Source organism: Taurulus bubalis (assembly GCF_910589615.1).
Source record: "Taurulus bubalis genome assembly, chromosome: 12".
NCBI classification, from domain to species: domain Eukaryota; kingdom Metazoa; phylum Chordata; class Actinopteri; order Perciformes; family Cottidae; genus Taurulus; species Taurulus bubalis.
In genome coordinates this window covers 26,150,686-26,162,705 of record NC_136600.1, presented here as the reverse complement: position 1 = coordinate 26,162,705, position 12,020 = coordinate 26,150,686, and the positions used below count along the sequence as shown (strand labels likewise).

Genomic DNA, 12,020 nt, shown 5'->3' with positions numbered 1-12,020 from the left:
AGATGAAATCAACTCTGTGGCCGTAACCATGAAGGGGATGTGAAGTATTGATTTAATGAAGGCATATTACATGTACAAGTAGAGATCATTAGAAATAGATCCAAATAAAAAAAAGTAATTTTTACTGAAGCAGAATTGTTACTATTGTTACGTGTTGATTTGACTGTAAAACAATTAACGCATTAAACATGTTTGTATACATCTGTGACCTTTGTCATGATCACATGACCGACAGCAAAGTGTCTGAGAGAATGCAGCTTTAACACATGAGGCATATACTTCTATACAACCAGAGGAGTCGCCCCCGGTGGTCAATAGAGAGAATGCAGCTTTAACACATGAAGCATATACTTCTATACAACCAGAGGAGTCGCCCCCGGTGGTCAATAGAGAGAATGCAGCTTTAACACATGAAGCATATACTTCTATACAACCAGAGGAGTCGCCCCCGGTGGTCAATAGAGAGAATGCAGCTTTAACACATGAAGACTTCTATACAAACAGAGGAGTCGCCCCCTGGTGGACAATGGAGAAACTGCAGCTTTAACACATGCAGCATAGGCTTCTATTCAACCAGAGGAGTCGCCCCCTGGTGGTCAGGAGAGAGAATGCAGCTTTAACACATGAAGCATAGACTTCTATACAACCAGAGGAGTCGCCCCCGGTGGTCAATAGAGAGAATGCAGCTTTAACACATGAAGCATATACTTCTATACAACCAGAGGAGTCGCCCCCTTGTGGTCAGGAGAGAGAATGCAGCTTTAACACATGAAGCATAGACTTCTATACAACCAGAGGAGTCGCCCCCCTGGTGGTCAGGAGAGAGAATGCAGCTTTAACATAGACTTCTATACAGCCAGAGTTGTATACCAGAGGTATTGAGAGACATCTTGAAGTGAACAAAGACACATCATCAGACTCAAGGTGGATCTTTAAATATGCACAGATCATTTATTGGCACATCAATTCGCTGACATGGGAACACATTTTGTTTGAATAAATAAAATTGCATGTAATTAATTTACAGATAAACCAGTGCGTTATTTACAGAGTTTTAGCGTCACCTTTGAACAAGTTGGCAGGAAGTATTTTGGTCTCGCGTTAAACGGACATAATGAACCAAACACCTTCGACTGAACTGTTAGCGGATGCAGAAACGTCAACGCGCTATTAGTGCAAGAGTGATGATTGTGTCACATGTTTTACACCATTTACGTCATTCTGCCAGTTCTTCTTTTAGTCCAAATTTGCGCTTTATTTCGGGGCTACCTATAGCAATAGGCGCCGTACAGATGCATCATCTGGTTGGGGAATCCAAATGAGCGCACCCCGGCCTCGGGGACGCCCCCGCAGTGCTCCCTGGGGCTGCTGATGGGGAACCGCACGCTGCCGTCTCTCAGCCAGCCGCCGTCGCACCGGTCGTAGCTTTGGAAACGCCAGGCGGAGTAAAGATGGCCGACCAACGCCAGCTCGCCGCCCTGCCGCTGACACGCCTGTTCCGCCTGTTCGAAGGAGAAAGACCCCGAAATGTAGGAGACGGAGCCTGTGAGAGGAGGAGACACATCAAGTGATTCATTTTTTTAACTCATATGTCACATTTTGGTTGTCAGCTTTTACACTTATTTTGAAGAGGGCCATTTTTCAACTAGGAATAGGAATAATCCATTATTGGTCCCACAGTGGGGAAATGTACTCTCTGCATTTTGACCCATGCTTAGTATTTTAAGGAGCAGTTTAGCTATTTATATGGGTAGTGAAAATGGTTATTCAATCGCACAAAAAGGCCCCAAAAGTATCCAAAAACACATTGATATTCAAGTGTTTCATAATGTTTAAATGTAGAAAAAACTGCATTAAAATACCCAATTGAGATGTGCTTTATACATGTCTGAAGAATGCTCCTAAAACCTGAATTATATAATTTCCTGCATGTCTTAATTGTTTAACATTTGGAATAACACCTAATTCAGAATATCCAGTTTCCACGACCTGTATCAAATATTAAATGTTGCCATATTTGTACTGATAGTGGAGTATTAGTGTGCGTGTTAGTGTTGTCCGCTGACCCACCTGACCCTGTGTCTGTTCCTGTACGCTTGTGTATCCTCATTCTGCCGATAAATCCCGTAACTCTTCCTCTCTGCTTTTGTTTCCTTTCTCTCCCGCCCTCCTGACCAATCATGTCTCATCAACCGATTCCATTGTCCTCCGTCAACCTACGATCAATCCCAACCTCACACTGTCTCTACTGAAGGTCAGCTTGTTGCTGCAGACATTTACTACACAGAAACACGACAACATTAAACAACATCGTGTCCATGTGTATTTTTAATCCCACTTAAAATGGGACGGAAAAACTGCTGATATTAGGAGGCCAGACCTGCAAGTGACTGAAATACTAAGATTAAAATTACTAGGAGGAACTTTCATGTCGTGGTGTTTCTGGCGCCCCCTGTGGACTAACAAGGTAGTGTCTCTGAGCACCAGGGTCCGAGCTGCATGATGTCATCTGGTTTCACCAGAATTCAACCCTCTGGCTCCGATGAGGGTCTTTAAGAAAAACTCTATAGAACCAGACCATCTTCTCTCTGGGGGTCTGGTTTCTGATGGAGGTCTATAGAGGACCAGGACTAGACTGAGGTCTATAGAGGACCAGGACTAGACTGAGGTCTATAGAGGACCAGGACTACATGAGGTCTATAGAGGACCAGGACTAGACTGAGGTCTATAGAGAACCAGGACTACACTGAGGTCTATAGAGGACCAGGACTACATGAGGTCTATAGAGGACCAGGACTAGACTGAGGTCTAGAGAGGACCAGGACTAGACTGAGGTCTATAGAGGACCAGGACTACATGAGGTCTATAGAGGACCAGGACTAGACTGAGGTCTAGAGAGGACCAGGACTAGACTGAGGTCTAGAGAGGACCAGGACTAGACTGAGGTCTATAGAGGACCAGGACTACACTGAGGTCTATAGAGGACCAGGACTAGACTGAGGTCTATAGAGGACCAGGACTAGACTGAGGTCTATAGAGGACCAGGACTACATGAGGTCTAGAGAGGACCAGGACTAGACTGAGGTCTATAGAGGACCAGGACTACATGAGGTCTATAGAGGACCAGGACTACACTGAGGTCTATAGAGGACCAGGACTACACTGAGGTCTATAGAGGACCAGGACTAGACTGAGACTATAGAGGACCAGGACTACATGAGGTCTATAGAGGACCAGGACTACATGAGGTCTATAGAGGACCAGGACTACATGAGGTCTATAGAGGACCAGGACTAGACTGAGACTGATTCAGGACCAGATTAAAGTTCCTCACTGTAACTTTAGGATAAGACATTTACATTTGTTATTTCTATCATTCATTTTTGTTGGACAAATTGCCAGGTGGATGCATGCATTTTTTATTGATTGTATCTATTATTATTTCTGAAAGTCGATCTATTGAGACTACTCCAAGCTCACCAGACGTCCGGGAGGTGAAGCAGAAGGCGTCGAAGCGATCCTGGTTCTTATCCTTCGGCCCATAACTGCGAATGCCGGGGAGCAGCTCTCCTCCGCAGGCCGGTCGAGGGTTAACGATGGGGTAATGGACGGTCCCGTCCCGGAGCCAGCCGGCGTTACACCAGTCCAGACCCTCCGTCCACGCTGCAACGAGGAGACACGCCGGCTTTAAGAGAGCGGACATTCCTGCAGAGAACACATGGCTGGTGGCGCAGTACCTCTGTACAGCTGGTTGAACGAGGCTAACGCGCCATCTTGCTGAGCACAGACCTCCGTCGCCTCCTGGAAAGTGAATCTGTAGCGGCCACTTTTACTCTGATATGGGAACACCACACCTGCAAGGTGGAAGACATGTCAGTGTTTGTGTTTCTACACTTGTAATGCATCCTGTCCTTCATCAAAGACGTGATTCACAACCCTAAGGCTGTCTATGCGCCCATGTTCTGTCGGTGTGGGAACATTTAAATGCATTTAATTAACCGGTAAGTTCAACATTTTGAGAAGACAATGGGCTCTTTTTAACTTCAAATCACCATATAAAAGTAAAATAAAATTCATTGAAAATACAAAATAGTGAGCTGCTTCGTGCATAAACATTTTACTTTCATTGATTTGTTTTCATTCGTAATGGTTAGTTAACGCTGCCATTTACGAATAAAAAACATGGGTTTGCCAGGTGATATTTGAGTTTGTCAGCGAATTTAGCTAGCCTAGCATTCTGTATAACATTTTGGTTTTGGTTTCAGAAATAAGTTGAAGGTAGCAGCACAATCGGAGTCAAAAATAATACAACCTAGCAAACAAGCACATAACGCTAGCTAACGTTTGTGCTTCGCGTTAGCCAACATAGCTAGCTGTCATATTACTAATATAATACAAACTAAACAGTCTTACAGGCTGACGTCAGTATTTCATTGTAACATCGACACTGCAAGCCAAAGTATTGATTCCTTCTGACAACACTAGCTCGTAAGTTAGCTACGAGCTATCTAAATGCTAAGAGCAGTCTCACGGCAGTTTGTGAAATAGTCAAGAAATGCAATCTATTGGTTTTGTGTACTGGGGAAAGAATATATTGGTTTTGTCCTTCGAAACATCTTTTCAGGACGATATTACGTTAAAGCAAAAGTTACGTGAAGGGAAAAATACTATGGTTGTCCTTAAAATAACTAACGTAAAATAACGTTGGTTGAAGTTTCTGTTTGCTCTGACTGTTGCTTTGACACATGCATGCATTTAATACATGAATCCAGCACCAATAAGGCTCCAAATTAACTTCCCATTGACAATATTTCCATCCTCAGCAACACGGAATAAAACAACTCGTGCCCCTGTACATGAAACCAATGCATTGCACTTCATGTCTATTTCATGAACCGCCATGATACTAATACGGTGGATTACCTTCAATCCTCAACGACACGTCAACGTGCTCATCCTCGATGCCGTTGACGAGCTCGCAGCGATACACTCCGCCGTCTTCCAGCTGGAGGCCGTGGAGCTGCAGGGAGGCGTCCATGGTGTGAGCCTTGGGGAGCGAAGCCCGCGGGCCCAGACGGCCGTACCGCTTGAAGGCGTGTGCGTTTGATATCATGATAATGTTCTCCCGACCGACGTGTTCCGGCTCCAGCTTTGTCCATTTCACTTTGTAGTGGCTCGGTCGGGTCCTCAGGATGCACGGCAGCGTGGCGTTTTCACCCCTTCGGGCGACGACGTCGCCGTGCACGAGCGGCTCCAGGAGGTACTTCAGCTTTTTGGGTCCTGCGGGCGAAACGGGAGCCAGAAGGGAGTCAATAGAGTGCTGCAGGAGTCCCAAACCCAGAAATGAGGCAGCAGGTTTACACTTCAGCCTCCCTCGTCTTGAATTCAATCTGTTTTTTGGTTTGATGCCTAAAATAAGATCTGTGTTTTAACACGAGATGAAGAGATTACAATATACAATACGTCAGTAAAAAGCATAGACTTCTAAACAACCAGAGGAGTCACCCCCTGGTGGTCAGGAGATAGAATGCAGCTTTAACACATGAAGCATAGACTTCTATACAACCAGAGGAGTCGCCCCCTGGTGGTCAGGAGAGAGAATGCAGCTTTAACACATGAAGACTTCTACACAACCAGAGGAGTCGCCCCCTGGTGGACACTAGAGAGGATGTAGCTTTGAAATATAAAGCATATACTTCTATACAACCAAAGGAGTCACCCCCTGCTGGACACTAGAGAGAATGCAGCTTTGAGATGTGAAGTGTCGGCTTCACAGGAGCTTCATAAACAAACACAAAAAACAGCGAAAAGAGTTCTGTGAAGAATGAAAAACAAACTTGAGTAAGAGGTTTTAAGTTTTCTCCTTCACACACCTGGCCAAGAAAGTAAATGTGTTGGACACAACAAGATGTGGGAGGAGCATCATCAGACATCTTTAGGTTACCAAAACCTCATTCATCCTCTGTTCTGGTTACCTTCTCTGTTGGAGGTGTAGATAGCTGAAGACCAGGCGAAGCAGCTTGATGTTAACAGAAGAATCACAGCAGAGTTCATTATGAAGGGAGTCTTTCTTTCAGCTCCTGCAGTTCATAAGGAAACAGTAGAGCTCTAAGTCTTTGTTCTTACATTCCATAAGCACTCGTCTTAAATATAACAAACAATTCAAGCTTTGCTCTGATACCAGCGATCGCAAAGGAAGAGAAATAATAAAAACCTGTGAAGTTGTGCAGATGTCCGATCATCCGCCTGCGTTGTGCCTCATGACGGTGAGATGTCTCCACAGTGAGTCCCTGGTTACTTCATGGAGTCTTCATCCCTGTTGGCGCTTCAGTCCGTCTCCCTGAATGTTCTCTGTCATCCCGGTTCATCTCCCTGTCGCCCCCTCCTCTCCTCTCTCCGGTCATATGGTCCAGTCTGCTGTCAACAGCATTGTTGTCCTCTCCGCTCCAGATGTTGACGACCAAATGAAGGTCTGAGACGCCGGCTTTGTCTCTGCTTTGCTCATTCAAAGCGGAAACAACGTTTAAAAATATATATATTTTGAAGAGTGAAAAGTTTTGAGTAGTTTCAAAGGTTTTTTGTTTTGATATTGAAATGTGAAACATTTCTCCCCGTATGATTGTTAAATCAATCTTTTATTTGTAAAATCTGCAACTGCACTACTTAATTAAGCCCGTTGGACTTTTGGTCGCAATCAAAGATTGAGATGAAAACCTCCAACATGCGTCTTTACTCTTTACCTGATCTGAATCCGAATGGGACCCAAAGCTAACCAAAGCTTTATTCTTTAGCTCGGCTAAAGCATCAAATCGGCATGAGAAAAAATGACATTAAAGAAAGAAAGAAACAGAAAAGTGATGCGTTATTATGGATCCCACCGCCTTTTATTTTGGCAATACCCGCCCGCCCTATGTAGCATTGAAGCGCTACGGTGCTAACCAAGCTATGCTATGCTATGCTCTGACCAGAACTTACTCGTTACCCAGTCGTCTCCGCCTCAACCCGCTACACGGGCCGGGTCAGGAAATGCAGTGAGATTGATAATTCCGCAAAAACTGACTGGTCCATTAATTTGATGAGTTATTCACTCAATAACTAGCTAGCTAGCTAGCGTGCTATGTTGCTACCAGGCGACAACTTCCGGTTCTGGAAGGAGAAGCCAATAGGCTTGTTGGAGACGATCCTGATCAAAATCCATCACCGGCGATCGGCGCACAATGCATGCTGGGTAAATTCGTGTCCGACTTGATCCCGACGCCATGCACACGTGGTCAACGATGACCTCACGAGAGCGAGGCGTGAAACGTGTTTATGCTCAGCCGAAAACCTCCAGAATCAGAAAACAGTTTATTGTCAAGTACGTTTGAACATTCAAATAATTTAGCTTTGTGACAATAAAAATGCATGATTATTAAAAACACAATATAATATGAATATGAATACAATCTTGTGATATTTTGCACCGGTTTCAAACAAATCAACTTGTTTTTCAACAGACTAACTTTTGAATTCCTGGAGCAAGAGGGATGAATATGTAGTTTAAATAAATGAATATCCTCACTAATAAATGTGAAATGCACTATAGATCTGCTGCCGCTGTCAAACAGCGCATCGTGTCCTGCAGAGCGCTCGCTGATGAGCCGCCACCAACAAACCTGCCTGTGTTTTCTAACCTTTCCCAGAAGGGCCGTTGCCAGCGAGGACTATAGTGAGCATTCAGCCGTCTGTGTTGTTGCCCACAGAGCTGAGGGGGCAGTGGGAGAGGAAGCCGGCTCGGCTCTGGTTCCCCCTCCACGCCGGGGCACAAGGGCCGCTTTGTGGCGGTCACGGCCTCCACGCAGTGACAGCAGGCGGCGGTCACACAAACACCGTCCAATGCGGAAAAAAGATGAAATAATGGGATTCTTCTGTTTAGTTTGTGCCTGTGTTTCCTCTCCATTGTGCTCCGTCATCAATGGGACTCTTTCTTGGCCTCCAATTAGTATTCAGCCAAACACCTCTGGGTGAAAACTGTCTCTGCAGCTCCATCCATCCATCCATCTGTAATTACTGTTGCACTGTACATGCACTGCAACCCAACATGTCACATGCAGATAGAGAAACATGAACAAATGAAGAACACGTTGACATCAGGTGTTTAGAAAAGAAAACACACCTGAAGATGAAGAAATATATTCACCAATTTGACATAAATGTTCTGTGAAGACTGAAATCCTGCAAGTTGTACAGAATCAAGGCACTTTTCTCTCTCCGTGTGGTTTGATTTGGACTTTATTACTCTTTTCAACCTTGACAGAGGTCCTCTGTCCACTTACATCCGTCACAAATCCACATCACTGCCGGTAGGAAATAGTTCTGCGACCGTGATACCTTACAAAATGTTCCTATTTTTTCTTACCATATTTCGTGGGACCCATCCACCTGCCCCGTGGCGGCTTTTGCCTTCTATATTCAATCAGGTTTATTACATGCACTTTATTATTTCCATAAGTGTATATATATATATATATATATACAAAATGCTGGATAAGAAAAAGACTCACGTTTATTATTATTATTGTGATTAAGTTGAGCATTTAAGATATGTTTTGGCGTCCCCCAAACAAACAAACAAACAAACAGACAGACAAACAAACGGCTCTTCTTCCTCATGCTTCATTCTTCACCTCCATCTCTTCTCTCAGCAGCTCCTCACAGGATGATGACAGAGCAGCACAAACGTCGCCCTCTGCTGCCTGCAGACTGTATGAACGCTGCTTAAATACTGTATACACATTGTATGAATACTGTATACGTATTGTATAAATACTGTATACACATTGTATGAATACTGTATACACATTGTATGAATACTGTATACGTATTGTATAAATACTGTATACACATTGTATAAATACTGAATAAACAATGTATAAACACTGTATAAATAATGTATAAATACTGTATACATATTGTATAAATACTGTATACACATTGTATAAATACTGTATACACATTGTATAAATACTGTATACACATTGTATAAATACTGTATACGTATTGTATAAATACTGTATACACATTGTATGAATACTGTATACACATTGTATAAATACTGAATAAACAATGTATAAACACTGTATAAATAATGTATAAATACTGTATACATATTTTATAAATACTGTATAAACACTGTATAAATACTGAATAAACAATGTATAAACACTGTATAAATAATGTATAATATTGTATAAATACTGTATACACACTGTGGTGTCTTTCTGCAGGGAAGACAAACATGTAACACAAGTTTAATAATGCAACGTGTTTCTTGCATCCTTTATAATAAACTGTAGTTTGAGTCCTGACGTGAGAGAATGGGAAGATGGTCTTCCTCTTTAATCAAGAAGCTTCTTCGTGTCATGGCTTCATCCTTCCTGCTTGATGTGTTGCAGCCTGCAGGGAAGCCTCTCAGCCTGCAGCGCTCTCTGACTCTTCATCTCCATGTGATTGATGTGTTTCTGTTAGTTCACACTGCATGATGTCCTGCGGCTTAATAATGATAACCAAAGTCCTACAAAACCTTGGCGAGTATCTCCTCCCGCGGCGTCGCCAGCATATGCGTCAAAATACATCAAAACATGCGGCCTGCATCGGGAATCATGAGCTATGACTTCTCTAGGAGATTCGACCGGCCGCTTCCCTGAAATCTTACGAGAAATTGTCCCATTGACTTGAATGGGGTTTCGGTAGAAGAGAGACAAAAGAAGCACTCATCTCTGTGCCCATCGTGACTCGCCATAATTTAACGTAGAGAAATGATTTAAAGTTTCAAACGTTGACAAACGTCTGGAGATTATTTTCCCAATTGGGGATTTTTTGATAGCTAGCACAGTTTTCATGTAATCATTGTTCACGTTTAGAAAACATTTCTGAAAACATTTTTTGCCGGGGTTTAAGATGGCTTTTTTAGACAATCCACTCCAAGTCTTAAGATCTCGGCCGCCCTTCACCCTGGTGGCCCGATCACCATGGTAACCAGTGACCTGTGTCTATGAAGCAATAGCTGCTCTCAAGTCCATCACACATACAGACATGACTCCTCAATAACCTCAATATCACATCTTACTACTGGCAATGTTGGCATATATATAATGTACCTCAATAACCGACGTCGCTCTATATATATATATATATATATATATAAATATATATATAGAGCGACGTCTTGCGGAAGTAGTCAACATGGAAATTTCTTGCGAAATTTGCGAAATTTTCTAGTTTTAGATTTCACTCCTGAAGCCGGGACTCGTTCATGTGTATTTGATCCTGATTGCTCTTCTACGTGCTTCTCTTCTTCCGCATCCTCCATGAGGCCCTTTGTCTGGACTGAGCGCCGCCTCCGCTCCACGCAGCCGGGCGGGCGAGGCCGATACGGGAGCCGGTCGGGCCGGCCTCGAGCCCCGATGCGTGACTCTGCTGCCACAAAGGCGTGGCAGGCGTTCAGGGTGATGAAGGCCTCGTGGGTCAAAAGTGCGTGAACATTTCTAACATTCCTGCAGACGGCTCCTCGCTCAGAGCGACGGCTTCCTGCCGTAGCGACGGCTCTGCCGACAGCTCAGACGCTGAAGGCTTCCTGACAGCCGCCTGGCCGAGGGCTCACCTGTGCTCAGGTGGATGCGGGTCCCTCTCTGTTGCCTGTGCATTCCTCACAGGGAGTCTAAATGGAACTGGATCTCACCTTCGACCCTTCAAACAGTGTTTTGCATTCCTTTCCTCAGACACATGCGTGAGATTGTGTTGCTGATTGAAAAGCTCTCCGGGGTTCTTTGTGTTTCTAGAAGAAAACACAAGCAGCGGTTCCAGAGAACTCCTTCAGCGCCGCACTACTCTTTCCCCAGCTGCATGTAGGGGTTCTGTCCCGCTATGAATGCTGGGAAAAGAGTCATTAACTCCTCTTTTTTTATTTTGATAAGACACCACTGAAGAAAGTTTATACTTTTGAAGAAGCCGAGTTTTTCTTTTCTTTTTTCTGCGCTGCAGTTATCTGACATCGTCATGTGACTCTCGACTCTTTTAAACATTTCCGTGACTCGTGACTCTCTCCAGCCTCCCAGCAGGCTCTTCACTGATTGGCTCAGATTCTCTCCTCTGCCGGGTCATGGATGCTTCACTTAAAACAAACTGCTCACTTTAACGGCAACAGGAGAGCGAACATTTGACCTTTTGTTCCTGATTTACTGATGAAGCTGAAGCTCTTCCACCAATCACTTACCTGTTGAGTAGTTTTCCCTCAGGTAGATCTGATCTGAGAGCGAGACAGGGAGACATCCATCTACATTCCCTTCCTGTCTCACTGCGCTCAGCCTGGAGCTGCAGGGTTTCTCTCTGCAGCAGAAACCTCAAAACTAACATCTGCTCCTCAATTAACTAACAAGGACACTTTTTGCATTCTTCTGGGGGAAACATGATCAAGTCTGTCAGAAATACAGATATTTTGATCCGAAAAATGCCATAAACTTTACCAGAGGAATATCCCCTATTTTAATAATTTGTAATATCTAGTCTAATAACTGTGTAAACATAATGAACTAGTGTGAGACAAACAGTGTTTTGCTGCCACTATGATGAACAAACTGCTTCTTTTAGTAGAAATAAGTCGTTTTGCCAACGAGAAACTAGTTTTTCTTTTAGTTTTATTGAGAAACGTTGTTTATGTGAAGTAACGAGAAAAAGCTTGATATTATAACAAGAAAAGCTTCAATGTTGAAACACGACAATATGTCATCAGAAGATGGAAAATGAGAAACTGACACAGTTTGCACAGTAAAGTTTGTGAAAATGAAATTCATTCTGAAAACACGCATCATGATCTTGCGGATCCCATATCTTTGCACACATACAGAGTCAGTGTGCTGGAGCCCCTCGAAGCCCCCCGTGCAGCACAATGGCTCCTCTGCATCAGAGAGTGAAATACCTGTCCAACGTCCTCTGTGTTATCTCTGTGTTGCGTAACAGGCAGGTGTGGACCTGCTTATCTC

General features: G+C 43.8%; 1 protein-coding gene across 1 annotated transcript; it reads right to left on the bottom strand.

Annotated features, from left to right (window-relative positions):
- Positions 1-931: 931 nt before the first annotated feature.
- On the bottom strand, positions 932-6,335 carry hapln2 (hyaluronan and proteoglycan link protein 2). Its single transcript, XM_079227083.1, has 6 exons — positions 6,215-6,335; positions 5,976-6,080; positions 4,924-5,280; positions 3,738-3,854; positions 3,481-3,663; positions 932-1,543 (listed from the first exon to the last, which is right to left on the bottom strand). The coding sequence occupies exons 1-6, from the start codon at positions 6,240-6,242 to the stop codon at positions 1,266-1,268; spliced, it is 1,068 nt and encodes a 355-aa protein (XP_079083209.1). The 5' UTR covers positions 6,243-6,335; the 3' UTR covers positions 932-1,265.
- Positions 6,336-12,020: the final 5,685 nt, after the last annotated feature.

Excerpts from the sequence above, each read along its gene's own strand:
- hapln2 (XM_079227083.1), bottom strand. The coding sequence starts at position 6,242 with ATGATCGGACATCTGCACAACTTCACAG. Across the intron at positions 6,081-6,214 it reads ACATCTGCACAACTTCACAG|GAGCTGAAAGAAAGACTCCC; the intron begins GTTTTTATTATT and ends TATGAACTGCAG. Across the intron at positions 1,544-3,480 it reads CTTCACCTCCCGGACGTCTG|GCTCCGTCTCCTACATTTCG; the intron begins GTGAGCTTGGAG and ends CTCCTCTCACAG.